The sequence below is a fragment of the Neophocaena asiaeorientalis genome, unplaced genomic scaffold (assembly GCF_003031525.2).
Source record: "Neophocaena asiaeorientalis asiaeorientalis breed wild unplaced genomic scaffold, Neophocaena_asiaeorientalis_V1.1 scaffold30, whole genome shotgun sequence".
Lineage (NCBI taxonomy): Eukaryota > Metazoa > Chordata > Mammalia > Artiodactyla > Phocoenidae > Neophocaena > Neophocaena asiaeorientalis.
This window is the reverse complement of record NW_020174923.1, coordinates 9,475,881-9,497,466: the sequence shown is the minus strand read 5'-3', so window position 1 is coordinate 9,497,466 and position 21,586 is coordinate 9,475,881. Positions and strand designations below refer to the sequence as shown.

Genomic DNA, 21,586 nt, shown 5'->3' with positions numbered 1-21,586 from the left:
TTGCACCTCTGGAGCTTGAGAGTCACTCCTCTCAGGCTGTAGCGACGTTTCTTGTCACCAGCCATCTTACAGTATCGTCCCTGGACCCACCTGCCTCACTCACCCTAACCAGAATATACTGGAAAGCTATGTTGCAGCCTCTGGTGTGGAAACACCTATGGCCTGTGTGTGGAGAGAGCGGCTAGCACATGGCCTGAGTGGGAGGCAGGTCCCTTTTAGTAAAAAGGCTGGAGCGTGCCACGTGGAGACAGGGGGCCTAGGGCCTCAGAGGACAGGAAGGGGGGGATTGTGTTGGAGCAGCGTGGTCAGCATCCCTGCCTCCTGACACAGTGCTGGGCAGAAGGAGGTGGCCTTGCGCTGAGGGCGACAGAACAGCCTGCCCTCTGGATCCTGCCCTCCTGTTTATCCACTCAGGAAGGGAGAGGGTACCTTAAGTAAGGGTTAACATCCTCCCTGGGAAGCCACCATCAGCTTTTTGCTTCCAAGGGGGAGAAAAAAGCCGCTGCAGCCTGTGAGCAAAGGCTCTTGGCGCGTCCCCCCTCCGAGGCCGCGAGTGGGGGCGTGGTGGGCGGGGCACTGTCATCGCATTCATGGAAATAAGCCTGGAGGACGGAGCACACGCTCCAAGTGTCAGCCCGGCGACGTCTCCGTCCACGCCTGCCTTCCCCACCAGCATCGGTTCCCTCTCCACCCGGGTTTCCGCTCAGCTTTTGTGTTCGCGGCTGCCGCCTCTGCCCTGGCTGTGCGGACGCACGTTCTGTGCGGGCTCCATCGCTGCCTCCGCCCGGCGCTGTGGGGGCAGCGGGGGGCCTGGGACTGGGGGGTCGCGGTGCTGGGCCACCATGGCCTCTGAAGCTGAGAGCTGCCAGCTGCCCGGGCTTTGACGTCGCCGCCCTGGGGCTGCCGGGATCCTGGGGCTGCCGGAGAGGGGACTCGCCCTGGGTAAGAGGCCGGGTGGGTGGCGCGTGTGAGCCCATCGTGTGCAGCTTCCTGTAGAGCGCGGATCCCTCTGTTGTTATTACGCGCCGCCGCCGCTGCCGGCCTCTCCCACCAGGAGCGGGCAGCAGCGTGATGTGTGCAGCGGCTGCTTCTCTGCGTGTCTGTCTTGTGGTTTCGCATTCTGCTCTCTCCTCCTAGGGTTTTTCCAGTAGCTTCTTCAAATAGAGGTTTAAACCTTCAGTGTGGTTTCTTCTAGGCCTGAGATTGAGGAGCAAGCTAATAACTGATTTCTGTGGTCCTGCTCTGGTGAGGTTAGAAATAGGCCGGCAGAAAGCAGAGGAGCAAATCCGGCGAGATCTCCCTCTCAACCCACCCTAGGAGTTTTTATTTTACTCATTAAGAACTTTGGAACCTTCCCCGGGTATGGTAGCCCTCTTTCCAAAAATGCACATAGAAGAGGAGCTGGAGTCCCACGTTTATTTTGGTGCCAGGGGTCTGTTCCAGCTGTCAGCCAAGGGGCGGGGGGCAGTGTTTCAGTCTGCATAAGTGTTCAGGGTTTTACAAAGGGCCAGCGTACACTAGGTTTTAGGAAGGCGGGTAAAGTGAGAGCGAACTGACTTCTTTAGTTCTTCACACCCTCACCAAGCCTCTCTTTTGGAGGGAAGGGATGTGGTGGCACAGCTGTGCAGTGCCAGAGATGGCAGCTGGTGTGGGGAGGGAGGAGAGGGGCGCCGATGCTCGGTTCGGCTGCTAGGATGGGAGCTCCGAGGCTCTCCCTGAGAGCACGAGGGCTCTGCGATGTCTCAAGCAGCCAGAGGTAGAACATGGCTCTCCTTGCTGAGCTGGCTCCAGCTCTGCTTGCAGTCTCTGTGACCCTTTCAAAAACAGCCTTGGAGACAGAGATTGCAAGTATGAGTGCTAGAGAGAAACTGCTGCAGAAGTCCAGCTGGATCACATAGTACCACTGCTAGGTTTTAGAAAAGCTTGAGGTTCTTAAAATGATTATTTTCTAGTGTTCAGCTTTTCTTGAAAGCAGATGTTAACTTTATTTTTCTAAACCAAACTTTTAGGATAAAATTTTATGACTTTGTTTCTTTTACTACCTTGAAATTCGACTTCATTTTCCCTTTGGTTAGCTGGTTGAATCATAAGGTTATGCAAACTGGTCTTTGAGTTCTAGGATTTATTAGATAAAATGTGTTGATTCCCTTCTCTATGTAAGGTAAGATGATAAAATACCCTGCTTTCATGAGACAGTTTATGGAGCTGTTTATTATACACCCTCTCATTGGGAAGGACAAGGATGCTGACATGCCCATTCCTGCTTAAGGAAACCAGGGCAGGGAGAGGTGGTGGTTTTCTCCAGGTCACAGAGCAACTAGGCAGTGAAGCCCCACACAGGTGTCCCTCCCCCCAACCCCCAATCCCTGGGCAGTGTCTCATCGCAGTTAAGGGGGCCTGAGTTGTGAGGTTAGGGGTTAGATGAGACGTCTCAAAGACTGAGATAGAAACAAAGTTTTCCTTAAAGATGCAGACTATGGTAATAAAATCTTTAATATACTTACTTCTAGGTGGGAGACTGGGTGGTCTTTGTGTGAAAAGAATTTAAACTAGAAGAGTAAATATTCACCTTGGCAATTTGCTAGAAGGCACCTCTCACCTCCTGTGTTGAATGTCAGTTATGCTAGCCACGTGCCAATTTAATTCTTTCTTTTAGAATCACTTAGGCTGTAAATCGGTGGTAAGACACTTCTCTTCCAGTGCTTTACACAAAAGTCAAATCATAGCTTCTTGGGAAAGGGACTAAGGTAAGCAGAAATTGGGAAGTCAGGATACTGCTATTAAAATTTTGTTTCATTTGTGTTTTTTTGTTTGTTTTTAATTACAGTAAAATATATATAACATAAAATTTACCATTTTAAGTGAATGGTTCAATAGCATTAAGTTCATTTACCTTGTTGACAACCATCACCGCTATCCCTCTCCAGAATTTTTGCAAAACTGAAACTCTGTCCCCGTTAAACACTGACTCCCCATTCTCCCCTCCCCCAGCCCCAGACACCCACCATTCCACTTTCTGTCTCTGTAAATTTGGCTTCTCTAGGGACCTCATGTAAGTGGAATCGTACAGTATTGGTCCTTTTGTGGCTGGCTTATTTCACTTAGCATAATGTCTTCCGGGTTCCTTCATGCTCTAGCACGTGTCAGAATTTCCTTCCTTTTCGAGGCAGAATAATATGGTATTAAATTATACAGAGGGTTGCTGTAGTTTTGACTTAGTTGAAGGGAAAAGGAATTGTTTCCCAAAGTCGGGAGACTTTCTGGAAAGGTGTGAGGTGGTCAAGTCAGCAGACTGTTGGCCGTATATGTGTCTACAAGTTTCAGATTTTGGTCGCATCCCTTTGCTACATCCTCCTGTGCCCTCTGGTCTTGACAGCTACCCTGAGGTCTGTCTCTAAGTGTGAGGCTGTCAGCGAAGCCCCTTAGTCATTGTAGCTTTCTGTTTCACTCATCTCTATGTTGCCTTAACTTAAGGACCCTGTGAATTTTGGTTGTTTTCTTATCCCCATCATGAAGATCTGACCTCATGTATTTCTTTTTTTTTTTTTTTTTTTTTTTTTTTGGCGAGACACGGGCCTCTCACTGTTGTGGCCTCTCCCGTTGCGGAGCGCAGGCTCAGCAGCCATGGCTCACGGGCCCAGCCGCTCCGCGGCATGTGGGATCTTCCCGGACCGGGGCACGAACCCGTGTCCCCTGCATCGGCAGGCGAACGCTCAACCACTGCGCCACCAGGGAAGCCCTGACCTCTAACGTCAGCATAGAATTGAGAGTTTTGTGAAAGTCTGCTGACTGTTTGTATGTCACCAAAGCCTGAGTTCTTTCTAGTCTTTTGGGTTTTTTCACACTGGAAGGCACTGGGATCTCTTGGGAGACCGAGGTGACTTACCCCAGGGTGGAGCAGAGTGAGTGATCTGACCGGAGGATCTGCACAGGCTGATTCCGAAAGTGCCTGGTGGTTTGACCAGCGCTCACCACACCGTGAGTTCTGTACGCAGGCCCTTTGATCTTTGTCTTTGGAGGCACACCGCCTTCACTCCGCGGGCAGCTTCCCAGATTTGCGCTCTTGAACCCAAAAGCTGTTTGTAAAAAGCTCATGTTCCCTCTGGAGCCGGTAACAGTTTCTGGAGAGGGTACAGGAAGGCCCAGTGCTTTACTTTACCTTTCTTTCTTTTTTAAGAACATTTATTTTATTGAAATATAGTTGATTTACAATGTTGTGTTAATTTCTGCTGTACAGTAAAGTGATTCAGTTATACGTGTGTGTGTGTGTGTGTGTGTGTGTGTGTGTGTGTGTGTATTCTTTTTCATATTCTTTTCCGTTATGGTTTATCACAGGATATTGAATATAGTTCCCTGTGCTCTACAGTAGGACCGTGTTGTTTCTCCATTCTGTGTATAATAGTTTGCATCTGCTAATCCTCATGCTTTACGTTACCAGGCTGCTGTGGCTCCAGGTGGGCAGGTGGTTTCTGAGTCTGTGTGTGTTTTCAGTTTCATGAAACTCCAGCCTGGAAAGGGTCTGGCCTTGCTTAGCAGGGCACCCTGGCCGGCGCAGGCTCCGGAGGCCTGGAAGTGCTTTTTCTGCACACCAACGCCCTCCTGGGCTTCATGGAGACCAGACCTGTTTGTCTGCTTTCTCCACACGTGGGGAAAAGGGAGGGCCTTATGGACTCTTGGCCTCACCTTTTTAAATGTTTCCCTGCTGTGCTGGTTTAAATTTAGACCCTTCTTATCCACCGAAAGGCAAGGGCTATATATAAGAAGGATGATGGTTGATGATTATGGTGGAAAAAATAAGGCAAATGATGTATTTTAAAGCTAGGCAGAGGGACCTGGTACAGCTGGAGGACCTCAGGGAGCTGTGTCTGGGCCCTAAAGTGCACCTCCGACACTTTGATATATGTCACCCCTGGGGACGAAGGACAGACAACGCGGTCCCTTTTGGCTGGCAGCCGCCTGTATTCCTGTTGAGCAGAAACTGCTGTCAGAAGATCTGCCTTTTCAGTTGGACTTCGTGGCAGGTCTCTGGGCACCTGCCCGTGACTGTGACCGCCGGAGAGGGAGAAGCTGGACCTAGTGATGCCGCATGTGCATATCTACCCTCCCCCAGCCCGGAAGGAGGGCGCTGTCCCTTTAAGAGAGCCTCCTTTGTATGCGCTGGATGGAGCACATTGCTGCTCTGGGTTTCTGCCGGTTAAATCCGCAGAGCAACATTTAAATAAAGAAATAAATAGAAGGTCCCCTTGTGTGGCTTTTCTATTCACAGCCGAGCACAATGGTCCCTTGTTGTTGTAGGCTCTTTAATCCCCTTCATTAAATTGGAGCGCTGCAAGGGAATGGTGAGGGGCTGCTACTGGACTGGTCCCCGTGCTGGAAGCAGGACACCTTGTATTGAAATTAACCTTTGCAGGCATGAATTCCCAAGGCCTCCAGGCCCTCTGCCCCGTGTCCTTTATGCGCAGGCCGCTGCCTCCCTAGTTGCCATTCTTTTCAGGAGAAGAGGGTTTAGCTGCCTTCCTGGCACAGGAGCGTGGCTGAGGAGTTGTTTGTTGCTCTGCCATCTGGCCCATCAGATCTTTTACAGTTTAACCCTAATAGCTACGCGGGAGAGCCGGGGCGTGGGTAGATAGATGCCTTTCCCAGGGGCCCACGCTGCTTTCTCAGAAACTCGGGGTGCCGAGTGGATGTGGTGGTTTCTGAGTACCAGCTGTTCCTGTCGTGTCCTGGTGGCAGCCTTCCAGGGTCCTTGAGACGCCAGATAGGATCCTAGGGATCACTTACTCCTCTGGCTCTCCAGCCATGGTTTTGATTCTCCATGCTGTTAAATGAAATTAAGCATTTTGTCTGTGGAATTTTTTCCTCATGGGCAACATGAGAATGAGGGCTTGAGTTGAAAATTTGCTGTTGCATTGATAAGTTTAAGCAGAGGAAAATACATTTGTTAAAATGCTGGATTTTTTTTTCTCACCTCAGAGCAAAATTCCACTAGAAAAATGAGATCTAAATCTGCTTCTTTTTTTTTTTTTTTTTTTTTTTTTTGTAGTAAGTTCTTAGGTGATTTGTTGAACCAAAAGGGAAGCAGTGCTGTGATTTAAGGGTACTAAGTGTGGAATGGAGAAGCGATTTAGAAATCGCGTGGTTAATGTCAGGAGACAGCTTCAAAGTAAATGTGGATAAATGTCTTGCTGGTTCTAACTGCACATTGGCTAGAAGTATCTTCCATCTGACCACCAGGACATATTGATGTTCCGGAAAAACCCGAACGAACTTTCTGGCCAGCCCAATAGAAGGCCTGTCTTTTTCTAGTGACCATAGGCTAACATTTTTATTTTTCATTTAAAAAATGCAGTAGTACTTAACTATTATTTTTAGCAAGTATTCAGGAGCTCTTGTGCCCCGTCTCTCTCCATTCCCAGACCCCCTACCCAGAAGGAACCAGTCATAATGAACTTATTCTGGATTTTGATCTTCCGGTAGATGCTGCCAGGTGTGTATTAATACTCTCTTCCTGCTGATTATTTTATCAGAGTCAGAGATTATCTCCTGATTTCCTTCACTTGCAGCATTCTTTCCTTCACTCTCTCCCTGTGCATTTTTGATAGTTTTTCACAAATGTCTGGTCGCTTAATTTTCTTCTTTGAGACTTTCATACACACGTTGACAGCCTTGATTTCTGTCTGTGATCTTTCACGCGTGCCTCCTGCTCCTTTGTAAGAGGAGGTGCGGGGACCCCGCTTGCCCCTCTCAGGCCCTCGCACCTCCGTCAGCTCTTCCCCCATTTCAGCGTGCTCACAGCTGATTACATACAGCTTTTGTCCTGGAACCTGAAGTGGCCTCTGTGCCACGTGCTCCCCACCGGCTCCCGCCCCGAGACAGGAGTGTGCGCCCTCCTGGGAGCTCTTCCCAGCACCAAGGTCGATGCCTCCTTTCTTGCCTCCAATTGGCTTGTGGCTTGAACCCTGATTCCCTCCAGCCTTTGTTTTTCCTGTTTCTAGCTACCTTGTTGTTCTGTTGAGAGGAGACCCAGTGATGCCTTCTCCCATCGTAAACATTCCAGCTCTTTCCCATTCATTCTCTCGTCCACTCTTCCTGAGGACGGTCTTCTTGCAGCCCACTGGCCTCTTGTTCTGATCGGATCCTCTCCACGCTGTGAGCGTGCGTGCGTGTCGGGTCAGAATCGCTTTTGTTTAGAACTTTGAAAGCCCCTTCCACTGTCTTACGGGATCTCTGTTGCTCCAGCCCAGTTCTTGTTTTGTGGGTGGCCTGGTTCCCTCTTTACTCCTCATCGAGGTTTCAGGATCGTCTTTAATCCTTCAACTTCTGAACTTTACTCTGAGGACTTCTCTGAGATTAAAAAAACTTTATTATACTGAATGGACTGACTTCTTGCTTATATTTTGTTTTGCTTCTTTTTTCAAGTCTTTTCTTTTGCACTTTGTTCTGTAGGAGTGCCTCAACTTCATCTTTTATCCTTTTATTGACTTTTTTTACTTTGGGAGAGGCTAGAGGGGCAAAATATGTTTAATTTCCAAGAGCTTATTATTTTTCTGTAGTTGTGTCCTTTTCATAGTTTCCTGTTCTTTCAAAGTTTTCTCTGTTCCCTTAATTATCTCTGTCTGCTCCAGGGTAGGTTATCTGCTCCCTTCCCTGCTGGTTCCCATTCGGGCCGGAGGCTCAGCCATCTCTGTGAGCGGAAGAATGATATGGTGGATGGGCTGAGTGGGAGCTCCAAGTGTGGGGACGGGCCTGGGGCATAAGTCTGCTCTCCACAGGGCAGTACCAGGCCTCCCAAATACAGGAATCGAGGCTCCGCCCTGGGCACCCTCTCCCATGCTTGCTCTCCGCGTGTCGGTCCAGCTCCTTTGTTTTTGCCTGGGGACAAATATATATTCAGAACCTTTGGGTGCCAGACACTGTGCTGGGTGCTGCGAACACGGCAGTGTCAGGCATGCAAGGTCCCTGCCCTGGTGGAGTCTCTGCTTTCAGAGGGAGGTGTTGGCGCTCTGCTTTCTTTGCCCTGGAAATTCGTTGAAGCCTCTTTTGCCGATGGCCCCTCTCCCCGTACTCTGTGGTATTGCAGGATTGTACCTTTTTTTATCCCTCTACTCTCTCTAAAGCAACATCTCAGAAGGTGGAGGACCACAGGCACATTTTGAACTTCTACTGCAGAAACTAGATTGTGACCTTCCAGAAAAACTGTCTTGTGCGAAGGCTAACCCAGAATGGCTGGGTGCTTAGATTCTGAAAAGGAAGCCACCACTGAGTTTCCAGTTTGGAACAGTAGAAATTGGCTTCTCAGGGTATCCAGCAGTCTTGAGATACAGATTTTTCACATCGTGGTTCTGTTTTTCATCAGCCTTGTTATGAGGACTGTAGTCTTGCCTCTGGGGCAAGACTCCTTAGTGATCTGATCAAGCCTTCTCTGTGGTTCAGAGTCAAAGCCTGGTTATTCATTCCCCCATGGAATAGCTATTAAAGAAATGAACTATTGCCTCAAATTTTGCAAAACCATGTTATGTTAGAAGCTCCGGAAATTAGTTTCTTAAAGGGAACTTCTCATCTTCATGGACTAGAAATTTTTCCGGTTTGTGAAGTCCAGAAGAAGCAGAGTGAACTCCTTTGTGTGTGCTTTTCTCTAGAATGGGGAATGAACCAGTAGAGTTTGTGCTGTTTCTTAGAGTGGCTTTGCTCTAACTAGGGCTGATCTGTTGTTAGGTTTCTCCTGAAGTAGCTGTTGGCATGCTCACCCCTGAGTTCACAGAGGCACGGTTGAGGCCGCACTTGGAAGGCCTGGGCTTGGGTGTAGGTGGTCTGTTGGAATCTCTAGATGGCTCTGTCTTCCAGCCTCTAGTGAATTAGGAGTGTATTTCAAACTACAGGACTCAGTGCATTCATTAGGCTATGAAATCAGTTTCGTGGGCCATAGCCACTGTTAGGAAAACTAAGTGTAAAACAGTAGAAAATGTCAATAGATTTCACGTGGTGAGGGGTTTGTTTTTGTTTTCTTTTTTTGGCTGCACTGTGAGGCATGTGGGATCTTAGTTTCCCGATCAGGGATCAAATGCACGCCCCCTGCAGTGGAAGCATGGAGTCTTAACCATTGGACCACCAGGGAAGTCCCAAGGGTATTATTTTTGTGTATGGGGGAGATTGGGTCGTGAAATCGAATGCATTTTTTAATTGTGGGTCTTGGAGAAGTTTAAAAGACACTTTTCTAGGGACTTTCTTGGTGGCGCAGTGGTTGGGAATCCGCCTGCCAATGCAGGGGACACGGGTTCGAGCCCTGGTCCGAGAAGATCCCACATGCCACGGAGCAACTAAGCCCGCGAGCCACAACTACCGAGCCTACGGGCCACAACTACTGAAACCCGCACACCTAGAGCCCGTTTATATGGGGACATATGTATACGTATAACTGACTCACTTTGTTACAAAGCAGAAAGTAACACACCATCGTAAAGCAGTTATACTCTAATAAAGATGTTAAAAGAAAAAGAAATAAAAATAAATTTATTTTTTTTTAAACAAGATACTTTTCTAGACAAGGGTGGGGAAAAGCTGGATAAAAAAGGAAGAATCAGCTTAGAACCTAATGTAACTAACCTGTGCTGAGACTTAATCATGGTCTATTGTTTCCACCCTCTTCTATTGTCTTACATGATTTTTATGAAATATTTGGGGAGAGTAACTGCTCTGAACGCATTAGATTCAGTTTCAGTGCCATTGTTGGCAAGTCGTGCACCCTGACTGCGCCTTCAAGCAGAACTGTTCCACTGTGCTGCCCAGTAGAAACGTAATATGAGCCACAAATGCAGTGTTACTACACTCCAGCAGCCCCTGTGAGCACAATTAAAATAATGTATTTTATTTACCAACTTACCATTTCAATGTTTAATCAATACAAAAAAGTATTAAAGAGATATGTTAACTTTTTTGGTACAAAACTGCTGTGTATTTTACACACACAGCCCATCTGAAAGTGGGCTAATCACATTTCAAGTGCTTACTACCCACACTTGGCTTGTGGCCACCACATCATACGGAGCAGTTCTCACTTACTGAGGCACCTGCGCGAAGGATGGGAGCATCCAGGTACTGCCCCCCCCATCTGGCAACATGGGGCCCTTTGCTGTGGCCCCCAAGGGAATGGGACCAACACTTGTGAGCCCCTCCTAAGCCCCAGGCGGGATGGGGCGCACTTCAGTGACTGTGGGACTTCACCCTCACAGCAGCCAGTGCATGGGCGAGGGTGTCCGTCCCCATTTTATTGGTGGTGAACGCGGCCTGAATAGGTTCAGTAACTGTGCAAAGTGGCCTGAGTGCCGTGTGGTGGGATGGATCTGGGATTGGAGTCAGGCGTGCCTGATGCCAACGCCTGTTCTTCCATCGACCACTGGCTGCCCGCACACTCAGAAGGGCCGTTGTAGGGACTACCTACCCTGAGCCCCTGCTTTTAGAGGAGATGGAGTCTTGAGGAATGAGGAAGCACTTTGTGGTGAGAACTGTGATGGGGAATTAAGTAACTTTGTTCTGATGATAAGAGCTCATTTAAAAATATGATTCAAAAAATGTTAAAGGGTATATAAAGCAGAGAGAAAAGTCCCCATAACCCCATCCTCAGAGTTAAACATTGTTTCAGTTTGGGGGTGTGTCCTTCTAGATTTTTTTTCTCTGTACATACTAGTCTCTCCCCTTCCCCCTCCAGAATGGCACAAAACTGTCGTTCACGTTGCCTCTCTGTTGCCTCCCCCTCCCCGCTAGGGTCATGGACATTGCCCTGTGTCGGGGCTGGACCCAGTGAGGGAGCTGAGGCCTAGAGAGATGGATTAACCAGCGGCCTGAGCCCCCCACCCCTCAGGATGGAAGTGGCCAGGGCCTGGCCCACAGTCCTCCTCTTTCATTCCTAGCCAACCTCATCTCATCTCAGGCAGCTTTTTCTCTCTTGTTTTTTTGTGACAGCTGTTCCTTTATCAGAGCTCTTCTCTGTGATCCACTATCCTTTCTAACCTTGGTAATCCTGACGGAGAATGGGAGCCAGATCCGTCCCCAGCAGTCGCTCATTTCCGACACTGGCTTCTCACCTCTTCCGTGGTACCTTTGTCCTTTTGCGTCTCTGGATTGTATTTATTTTTGGCGAGGAAAAGCTTTCTTAGTAATCCTTCCCTCCTTCTCTGTAGTTCCCAGTGACCTGACTGCAGAGGAGCGCCAGGAGCTGGAGAACATTCGGCGGAGGAAGCAGGAGCTGCTGGCCGACATCCAGGTAGGAGCTGGGCAGCCACCTCGACCAGGTGTCTTCTCGTGACACCTTCTGCCTTGGTCTCACCACAGTTCTGATAAAGTGCAGGTATTGATAACCAGCTTTGCTTCTTAACAAGTGAGAGTGGAATCTCAGAGAGGAGGAGTGCTCTGTAAGCTGCACCCAGCTGGCTGGCTGTCAGGCTAGAGTGACAGGTCTCCTGACTGCGACTAGAACCCAGGCTTCAGGTTATGTAGACCCATGTCCACGTCCTGGTGGCCACTTTCTGGCAGGGCGATTCTAAATAGAGAACTTTGCCTCTTTGGTCTTCAGTTTCTTTTTCTGTAAAATAGGAATGAAAACACCTGTTGATAGGTTGCCATTAGTTGGATTATTTAGCCCCTGGGGAAGCCAATTCTTTTAGAATTCTCTGCTCTGTAACACGTTTGAGAGCTCAGGGGCAGGGACGGGAGGGGGTACACCCTGTAACGCCAAGCTGCGAAGTGTATCGTCGGAAAGACTGGGCATGCTCCAGTGTTGGTGTGAGTGTACTTTGCTGTGGCCCTAGTTCTTTGATTCCTCCTTCACTGGTAAGTGCTGGGAAAGCTTCGCAGTTCTTCACTCAGAGCCCCCTCCAGCGTGAAGGTCGTCCGCTCTGAGGGCCTGCTTAGATGGGGGAGGGGTGGAAGGCAGAGCTGGGATCAGCGTTCCCTTTGCCAGCCACTTGGCGGCACTGTTGGCCCAGCACCAGCACTGCTGGCCGGGCAGCCTGGGCGTTGCGGGGAGTGGTTTATCCTGGGAATCTTCTGTCACCCGCTGTTCAGTGAGCTGCGGATGTGCTCCAACAGACTGTGTTAAGGCTGCCGTTTTCAGTGGAAAAATACATATTGTACATAGTGTGTATGATTATAAATTTCTGTCCTAGACTAAACTCCTTGTGGTCAGGAGGTATCTTTTTCACCTTTGTATTTCCTAGAATGTTTACTATCTGGTAGGAACCCAAGAAATATTTGTTGAATAGATGAATTTTCCAAAAATGTTTAGATTTGGGGGGGGGCATCATCTTATTTAATTTCATTTTGCTTTATTTTAGTTTTTGGTTGGAGGGAGTTGTGCGAGATTTTAGAGATTTTAATTTGATCTGTATCTTCCTCCTGGTAATTCTGGGCTGTGTGTTTTGCAGAGGCTGAAGGATGAGATAGCAGAAGTAGCTAATGAAATTGAAAACCTGGGGTCCACAGAAGAGAGGTGAGTCTGTCCTCTTCCGGGTGGTTTTGTGGTTGTAGCATCGCCAAGTGCCAGCCTGCAATTGTACACACATGGTGTATTTAAGAAGAAAGCGTGTTTTCTGCCCTCTTTGCCTAGCAAGCATGTATGTAACCATACTTTTTGCCTTTAGCACAGGGACTTCTAAATGTGAGGGCTTTTGACACTGTTGGAAAGGCTGAACTGGAGAACTTGGCAGGTCCCCCAAAGCCTTAAGTTGCCCTTAAACTATCATGCGAACTATTTCTTCCCTTCTCTTGTCCACTGTGTACCTATTCTAGAGTTTCTGCTTTTCCTTTCTGGGTAAAGGAAAAGCTTAATGGATGCTGCCAATGCAGTTCCCGAAGGCTGGAGGCCCAGTTGTGTCTGGGTGTCATCCTAAGCTTGCTGGTGCCTCCCTAAGACTTAAGAGAAGAGAACGTAGAAATGAGATTATAGCACAAAGTGACAAGGGATGTCTGCAGGTTATTTTCTTCTTTTAACCACATGAAATCTTAGTTGCTTTGAGAGTTTAATTTTGAATGGGGTTCCCAGACCATTTTCTAACTGCTTAATGTCGTAAATGGGCTATTTCTGATTCACTCCGCGTCTGTATTTTGCTAAGCCTGAGTCTCCCTGTCCGGCTTCATGAGACTGTTTGATTTTGTTACTTTAAGCTTGTGCGGCAGGGCCATCAGGGATTAGTGAAGCTGCGTGTGCTGCAGAAATGGGCTGCCAGCTCAGCACATCCGGGCACAGCATTGTCAGTTCTGAATCGCAGCTTTCTTACTTGCCATTCAGAACAACTGTAGCTTAGAAGAAATGGACAACTAGGAGTTCATCAGAATTCACAATTTCTGCTCTTGTAAAATATACTCTTAAAAGAAATGAACAGGCAAACCACAGATGAGGAGAAAATACTTGCAATACCCAAATTTGAAAAAGGACCTGTATCCAGAATATTTATAGAAAGAACACATAAAACTTACTAATAAAAAAACAGCTTAGGGGCTTCCCTCACGGTCCAGTGGTTAAGACTCCGCACCCCCAATGCCGGGGGCCCCGGTTCGATCCCTGGTCAGGGAACTAGATCCCGCATGCTGCAACTGAAAATCCCGCGTGCCGCAACTAAAAAAGATCCCGCACGCAGCAACGAAGATCCTGTGTGCCACAGCTAAGACCCAGCGCAGCCAAACAAACAAATAAATAAATAAATCAGCTTAACTAAAAAATGGGCAAAAAGCTTGAACACTTTTATACGTATAATAGACACATGAAAAATGCTCAGTATCGTTAGTCATAAAGAGATGCTGCTTCACACCCACTAAGACGGCTGGCATTAAATAGACAGGTGGCGTCTCGAGTTGCCGAGAGCTGGTGAGAATAAGCCGTGTAAACACTGGGGAAAACGGGATGGCAGTTTCTCATAATGTTGACCATATATCCGTGCTGTGCCCAGCAATTCAGCTCCCAGGTATTTACTCAAGAGAAATGAGAGCGTGCCCACACGCACGAGGATATCTACAGCATTCTTATTTAAAATAGCCAAAAACTGGAATTAGCTTTAAATGTCTACCAGCAGATGAATGGACGAACAGATTGAGGCAATAACCTATTAACTTACATAGCATACACTTCTAGGGTTTTGAAAATGCTCTGAAACTGGATTATAGTGATAGTTGCACAACTCAGTAAACTTACTAAACGTCACTCAGATGTACACTCAAAATGGGTATGTTATATGATATGTAAACTATACCTCAATAAAGTTTTAAAAAATCATGTTGAAAAAAGAAACCCACTGCGGTAGAAGGAACAAATGAGCCTGGGGCCAGGGTCAGGATTTCAGTGTCCTTCCATAGTTAGACCTAAGTGTGCCTGTGCTTTCCTGGATACATCTCAGAAATCCCTGCAAATCAGTGGACGCGTGTGGGGGTCATATCAGTCTTTCAGAAATTCTCGAATACCTGGAGTACTTAAATGGCTGTGGTGGTTGTTTTACAGGAAAAACATGCAGAGGAACAAACAGGTAGCCATGGGCAGGAAAAAATTCAACATGGATCCTAAAAAAGTAAGTGGAAAGGCAGCAGCCAGAGCCCATAGTCTGTAAGGTGGCGGTTTCCGCGGTGTCAGCTGGAACCCAGGGGCACTAAGACAGCTTACCTGCCTGTTTGTAGAGTGCAGCTCATGTGAGCCCTGCTTCCTGCAGAGCTTGGAATTACTTAGTAGATACTTCCTCTGTGTCCAGAGCACCCATACCCGTTCTTCCTGCGCCCTTGTCTCCTTTCCGAACCTTCCTGGGGTCTAAGGCACCGTTGGCATCTTTGCTGTCTTTCCAGGGGATCCAATTCTTAATAGAGAATGATCTGCTGAAGAACACTTGTGAAGACATCGCCCAGTTCTTGTATAAAGGTGAAGGGCTCAACAAAACAGCCATCGGTGACTACCTGGGGGAGAGGTAAGGCCTCCGGAGACACCTGTGGTAGGTTGGTCAGCAGTTAGTTACCTAGAGAAACAAACTCCATGATGCTCTGAGCTTTGTCCCGAGGGGTGCTGGGGAACAGCAGCTTGGGGGCGGAAGGACTCCTCCTGTGTTCAGCTAGCAGACAGAGAGCTGCAGGTAGATGGCTGCCTCCCCGCCCCAGCCACGGGGCCGCGGCGCTCAGCGTGGGAGGCGGCCTGGCTGGGGGTCGGGATGACCTTGGATTCTCAGCATCAGTGTCTGACTTCTGCTCTCCCCTCCACCCCCGTATCTTTTGTTTCGCTTGCTAGAGATGAGTTTAACATCCAGGTTCTTCATGCGTTTGTGGAGCTACATGAGTTCACTGATCTCAACCTCGTCCAGGCCTTACGGTGAGTGTGTTCACAGCTAGCAACTTTTGGAGCGGGAGGCGGGTCTTTGGTTATGCGTCTGCCCTGTGTGGCATTTTAATGAAATTTACCTTTGGCGGTTATTTGAGTATCTCGAAGCATCTTAAAGGAAAGTAGTCTGTTGGCCTATGATTGAAATGATTGGATGGTTAAAGGGAATTAAATTGAAAGCAAATTTTGCAAAACTGTTCCTCAGGTCTTTCATTTAACATTTTGGAAATGGATGTTTACACTTTGAATCTTTCCGGATTTCGCTTTAGAAAACCTTTAATTTCCTGCCCTGGAATAGGAAGTAGATAGTATGCCCTTCATTTTAGAAGGAAAAAACTCAACATTAATTTTTTTGCTAAATCTATTACCTGTGTCTTTTGAGAAATTGTCACTTGGTATTTTCACTGCCGTTAGTGTAAATAGTATCATCTTTTGTGTTGTCATTTAGATTGATGAAAATAATCCAGAATTAAATCTGTTGACCACAGGTCTCTCTTTGACTTAAAGGGATTAGTCTTGAATGCTTTGATAGAAAATCTCTTTTCCTGCTATGTCATCTTTTTTTTCTGGAAATTGGAGTTCTTTTAAAATGGGTATTATCTGTATTTCAGTCTTGTGTATCAGTCTGAGGAGGAGAACCATTCTTTTGAATAGGAAAATCTTAATTGTTTTCTAAATACATTCTCTCCGATCGAGAGAATGGTGATGTGGAGTAGTTAGTCTGCATCTGTTCAGAGTTACTTGACAGAAGGCTGAAGTCCACCACGTCACCCTTTGCCGCAGAAATCATTCACAGAGAAACAAATTATCTCCCCAAGTCCCATAACTTGCCCTGTCTTCACCTCCTAGGCAGTTCCTGTGGAGCTTCCGGCTGCCGGGAGAGGCCCAGAAGATTGACCGGATGATGGAGGCGTTTGCCCAGCGCTACTGTCAGTGCAACCACGGGGTGTTCCAGTCCACAGGTGAGCGGGGTGGCGGGGGGTGGGGGGGCGTCCTCTCCTGTGGTTGGCAGTGCCTGTCGGGTTCTCTTCTAGGTACTAGGTCATTTCTAAAACAAAAGGGCTTAGGTTCTTGCCTAAGAACATTGCTTTAAATGGTATTTATAATAGTAAAAGGTTGGAAACTATCCAAATTCTAACAATAAGGTAGTAAGAATGTAAGTTATGGTACCTCTGAATTATGAAGTATGCAACTATTAAAACTCATGTTTTTAAAAAGAGGCTTTATTGACATGGAAAAATGCTAATAAGATTAGCCAAAAAGCAGACTTCAAAACTATGTATCTGTTTTCATTCTAATTGTGTTACAGTCTGTATCTGTGAGATACATTTGTGATACCTTACACATAGGCACATTTATGTGAGAAAGCAAAATAAGTTCTTACTAGGTGGTGAGATTATAGGTAGTTTATATCTTCTTTTTTATACGTTGTGCTTTTCTGGTTTTCTATGGTGTATGTGTTCTTCTTTTACAATCTGAAGAAATAAACGTCTTTAAGTCTTGAATGCTTTATGTTCTTTCCCGTGCCTTGCTCTTTTCAGTGAGCAGTATATAACCTTTCAGTTAGATCATACCCAAGCGCATGGATTTTGCCCATTCTTTTGAGAGCGCTGCTTTTTTTTTTTTTTTTCCGGTACACGGACCTCTCACTGTTGTGGCCTCTCCCGTTGCGGAGAACAGGTTCCAGACGCGCAGGCTCAGCGGCCATGGCTCACGGGCCCAGCCGCTCCGCGGCATGTGGGATCCTCCCGGACCGGGGCACGAACCCGTGTCCCCTGCATCCGCAGGTGGACTCCCAACCACTGCGCCACCAGGGAAGCCCTGAGAGCACTGCTTTTTATTCTCTATCTCATCCGGAGTTTCATGTTCTTTCGGGTGGGATGTTTCCGATCGGATTTTGCTTTTCTCTTTTAGACACGTGTTACGTCCTCTCATTTGCCATCATCATGTTGAACACCAGCCTGCATAACCCCAACGTCAAAGACAAGCCCACCGTGGAGAGGTTCATTGCCATGAATCGAGGCATCAACGACGGGGGAGACCTGCCCGAGGAGCTGCTCCGGGTGAGTTTGGCGCTGATTCAAGACTGTGGTCCCAGGCGGTGCTGATGGAGGGGACGGGAGGGACGTGGGATCATCCAGTGTCTACTTGGACCATACACATAATTATGTGAATTTCATTACGAAATTGGTAGTGAGGCCCAGTGAGGAGTCAGTGGGGGAAAGTGGTTTATAAATCTGAAACTAAAGGCTTGAATGGAAGTCGGGCTGATCTCTTTTCTTTCTTAATTGTCCACTAGGCATCTTATTTCTCTTGTCTCTGTGAGCCCCTAAAGGGAGAGATGTTCTCCAGGCCACCAGTGCGTGGCACACAGTGACACTTATTAAACAAGTGGTGGGAAAGTGCGGGAGGAGAGGTATTTCTCGGATCAGAGACATGCGGTGTCATCTTTTATCCCAGAATCTGTATGAGAGCATAAAAAACGAACCCTTTAAAATCCCAGAAGATGATGGGAATGACCTTACTCACACTTTCTTCAACCCAGACCGAGAAGGCTGGCTATTGAAGCTCGGTAAGTGATGCCGTCTGGGTTAGGGCTCCTAACGCAGAAACTTAGAAAGAACGTGTGTGCACGCTCGCCAACCCGGCCTGCACTGTGGGGAAAAGGGGGTTGGTGCAGGAGGCGCTAAGGAGAGTCTTTGTTATGAATTCGTACTGTTCTAACAAGATCGCCTCCAGAAAGGAAGGAATGCACGGCTAGTGCCCCATGGGACGCACAGAGACTCCTGGGGATAGGCCTGCCCGCATAAATATTGCCTACATGTGTTTGCGCTCCACATTTCCTCTCTGGGGCAGTTCCCGGAGGACCTGGTCCTTTTCCCTTCCCGGACCACTGGGAGGGCGGCCAGCTGTGCCCTTCTCTCTACTTCCCATCACAAGTTTGTATCCGGTGCTCCCGCCTCCCCCACCCCGGTGCATCATCACTTCCTTCTGCGTCTGGCTCCCCACAGGCAGCGTGCATGGCAACCCCGAGGCCCTGGCTGCAGCGCAATCCACGGCACTCTTACTCATTCTTGGGCGCTGGTTTTTTTTTCCCCCCTCCTTTCCAATACAAATCAGCCACGTTAATGATTTTGTTCATTCAGAAAAATTAAAAGTTATTCCTGTTCCCTCTGCCAAAAGTGAGCTTGTATTGCTGAGATCTGTGGTCATGCCTTGCCACGAAGGTGACAAAGTAACCAAAAGGAAGGCTTTTATACACATTCATATGCACATGTGATTATTTCATTAACCGTTTCAGAATGCAGAGAGAGCCCCCGGACGTAACGATGTTAATTTTTTGGCCACTGAGAGAGTACTTTCCCCTGTTTTCTTCTGCCTTGGCCTTTTGATGTGTGGGTTCCTGCATTACCAGGAGGTGTCATTAGAATGATCCTCCTCTCTACCATTTCAGCTCCTGGTCCCAGTGAGATTAGACGTCCTTACACTCTATGCCATTATTGACACATCTGGGAAGCGCTGAAATGAGATCTTCAATTTCTGACTCGTTCAGATGGCAGTAGGATTTGTATTCCCTTTTAAAAGCATATCCTAAGTCCTCGGGTTTATACATAATGACTCGGTTCATAAATTCTCCTTAAGCACCACCTCGCTGGTCGGAGTTTTAAATGTCTCTTGAATTTGTCAACGTTTCATGTATCTTTAAGCCAGGAGAATCTTCGAAGTTAAGGCTCTAAAATGACTCACCCCAGAGGTGGCCACTCTGCTCTGCATCTTTATTGCCAAGTGGCTAGAGTTAAAAGGGAACCTGCTGGAGAATTTAAAAGTGCATCCAGGTTGGGATTTGCTTCCCCCTCCAGCGGAATTGGTTTAAATGCTAATACTGAGTGTTCGCTTTGACAGCCCAGATAGTAAAATTAGAACAGTACGAAGATTATCTTGGTTCTTACGCCAGGATGACATGGAAATTCATGAGGCATCCCATAGTTTTAAAAAGAAAAAAATTTAACTAAATGTGAGACTCGTTTTTAGGTCATTGCATTACTTTTTCCAGACCTCCACCAAACCCTCCTAAACTCTTCACATTGTGTTTTCATTGTAGCACACTTCAAATCACCCCTTCGTATGTGTGTGCCACAGAAGGCAGGCCTTCCAGCCGTCTGCAATTGTGTGTATATGTCTGTGTATGCATATAACCATAAGATTGTGTATTCTTGTGTATACACATATGTACATATGTATTCACAGGCTTGTGTGTGAGCATTTTTACACACACTTTAAAAAGAGGTAGCCACCCGAAGAGAGACATTTAATTTTCCCCAAAGTAATCTTCACTGTCTTTGCTCTGGATTCAGGATATACTAATAGACGTCAGCTTGGTGAGAGCTGATGTGTGGCATCTTTGAGACCAGGATTTTGGTGGTGCCTCAGATCTTGTCTTTACCAGATGGGATGTGGCAGATGAGGCCAGCGCCTCATCACACGCCGGACAGTGGCATTGCCCGTTATTGTCTTTATGTCCCGTCCCCACAGGCAGACATGAATGACGAATACAGTGTGCCTTAGGGTTAAGGAGTCGGGTTTAATTTCTTTGTTTTAATTTTCTTTTCTCCCTCATTTGTATGTTTCCATGATTTTGGCTCTCCTTTTCCTTGCCCCAAACTCCAGGAGGTATGTAATCCCCTCAACCTGCTCGCTCGCTCTGCCCAGGCCACTGTAATCGCTGCAGCGTTTTCTTATTTTGTTATTTTTGATTATTTTGTTTTAAATTGCTGGTGGTAGTGTTAATGCTGCTTCTAACTTACCGTACAGTCCCTAGGGAACTGGTCAGGATTGGGGGTGCGGAGTGATTTTCATGTTTCCCTTGGAGGGGTAGTGCATAGTGCATCCAACAGCTGGGCACCCAGATGTGGGACAATTTGAACTTTCCTGAGTGCAGTAGTGCAAGAAAACACACTAAGAGTGGATTTGTAAACGCAGACAAAGTATTCACTGAATTGTCTCTCGGAATTATTGGCCAGGCATGTGCTATATTACTGACTCAAATTGACACTCAGGCACTTCAGAGATTTCTGAAGTGGAGGAGAGGAGGAGGTTGTGATTCCCGCAGCCGTGTGCTCACGCACACGTGCCGTGACCAGAGAAGCAAAGTAGGAAAAGAAGTAAGTTAGACAACATAGGACATTTGCCTTTGCATGAAAAAGGGAAATGGTGTTTCTTAAACTCAGAATGAGGCCAGGTAAAGTTAAAAAAGATAAAACCCCCAAATCCCTTCTTGAAGTCCTTCCGTTTAATCTCCTGTGTTTTAGGGGAGGGCATTACAACCTCGGCTCTGTTTTTTATGTTTTGTTTTGTTTTTCTCCCTCCTCTTTTTCAATGAGTCATCGTTCAAACCCCCAAATTGGCCTCATAGTTATGTCGTTGGTATCTGCTCTCCACTTGCTGATTCAGGGAAACATGTTTTCTAGATGAGGAAGTCCCCAGGTGTCTGCTTCAGCCTCACTTGAGCAGAGCCTCAAGGGAAAGAACGGCCCCAACACTGACATTTATGAAACGTTTCCGGGCCTTGTCAGGTGGTTCCCACCCAGCTCCGGGGAGAGCCAGCGTCTGGCCTTTACATCTACGGGGTAGAGGCCCGCAGGCTGGGAGGTGGTCCTGTGAGTTCCTCAGGGACTGTCCTAGGTGCGCGCATCGGTCTGTCTGCTTGTTTCATGTCTGTTTCCCTTTCAACATGAAATGTGTCCCTGGGACCGCGTGATGCTTCATGGTAGGGGTCTCGTTAATGCAGCAGGTTGTCGGGAAATGAAATAGCCAAGCTTTCATCACCAGGGAGAGGATTTGTCCGGCTTTGCTTTCTGTCCTAGATTTCCTCCCACCTTCTTCCTTGTGACATCTGACCCCTCTTCCACGGCTTCCTGAGCCCCAGGTGCCCCGGGGTGGTCCTGTGAGGGGAGCGCACGGCAGTGGGCATGGGTTGAGGTGTCCTGTGTGCTGAGCCCCGTGTGGGGGTGAAGGCCCAAGAGGCAGAAGAGCTGCTTCCTCGGGTTCTGAAAGGGGGAAGGGGGTTTCCTTTTTATAACAAATCGGCTCCAGTTCTAAGTATATTCCTTGTGTTCTTTCTCCTCCTGATTTATTTCGGTTCTGCCCAGCCTTCCCCATTTCCTCACGCATGTCGTACTTCCATCCATGGTTCTCTTGATTCATGCCCTAGGGCCTTAGGGGCCAGAGGCACGTGCTCGCAGA

At 47.5% G+C, this 21,586-nt stretch overlaps 1 protein-coding gene and 1 non-coding gene across 3 annotated transcripts in view; both read left to right on the top strand.

Moving 5' to 3' along the window:
* CYTH1 (cytohesin 1) overlaps positions 1-21,586 on the top strand; it is a 77,047-nt gene that overhangs the window by 43,635 nt on the left and 11,826 nt on the right. The window contains exons 2-9 of one of the 2 annotated variants that reach the window (XM_024761251.1): positions 11,178-11,260; positions 12,420-12,484; positions 14,486-14,552; positions 14,821-14,939; positions 15,254-15,334; positions 16,193-16,305; positions 17,258-17,406; positions 17,804-17,916. In XM_024761251.1, coding sequence (XP_024617019.1) covers positions 11,178-11,260; positions 12,420-12,484; positions 14,486-14,552; positions 14,821-14,939; positions 15,254-15,334; positions 16,193-16,305; positions 17,258-17,406; positions 17,804-17,916 — 790 coding nt within the window. The remainder of the gene's footprint in view (positions 1-11,177; positions 11,261-12,419; positions 12,485-14,485; positions 14,553-14,820; positions 14,940-15,253; positions 15,335-16,192; positions 16,306-17,257; positions 17,407-17,803; positions 17,917-21,586) is intronic. The other variant, XM_024761250.1, reaches the window with a different exon arrangement.
* Positions 19,231-19,334, top strand: LOC112410545 (U6 spliceosomal RNA). The gene has a single exon (XR_003005444.1). It is a non-coding gene; the product is annotated as a U6 spliceosomal RNA (small nuclear RNA).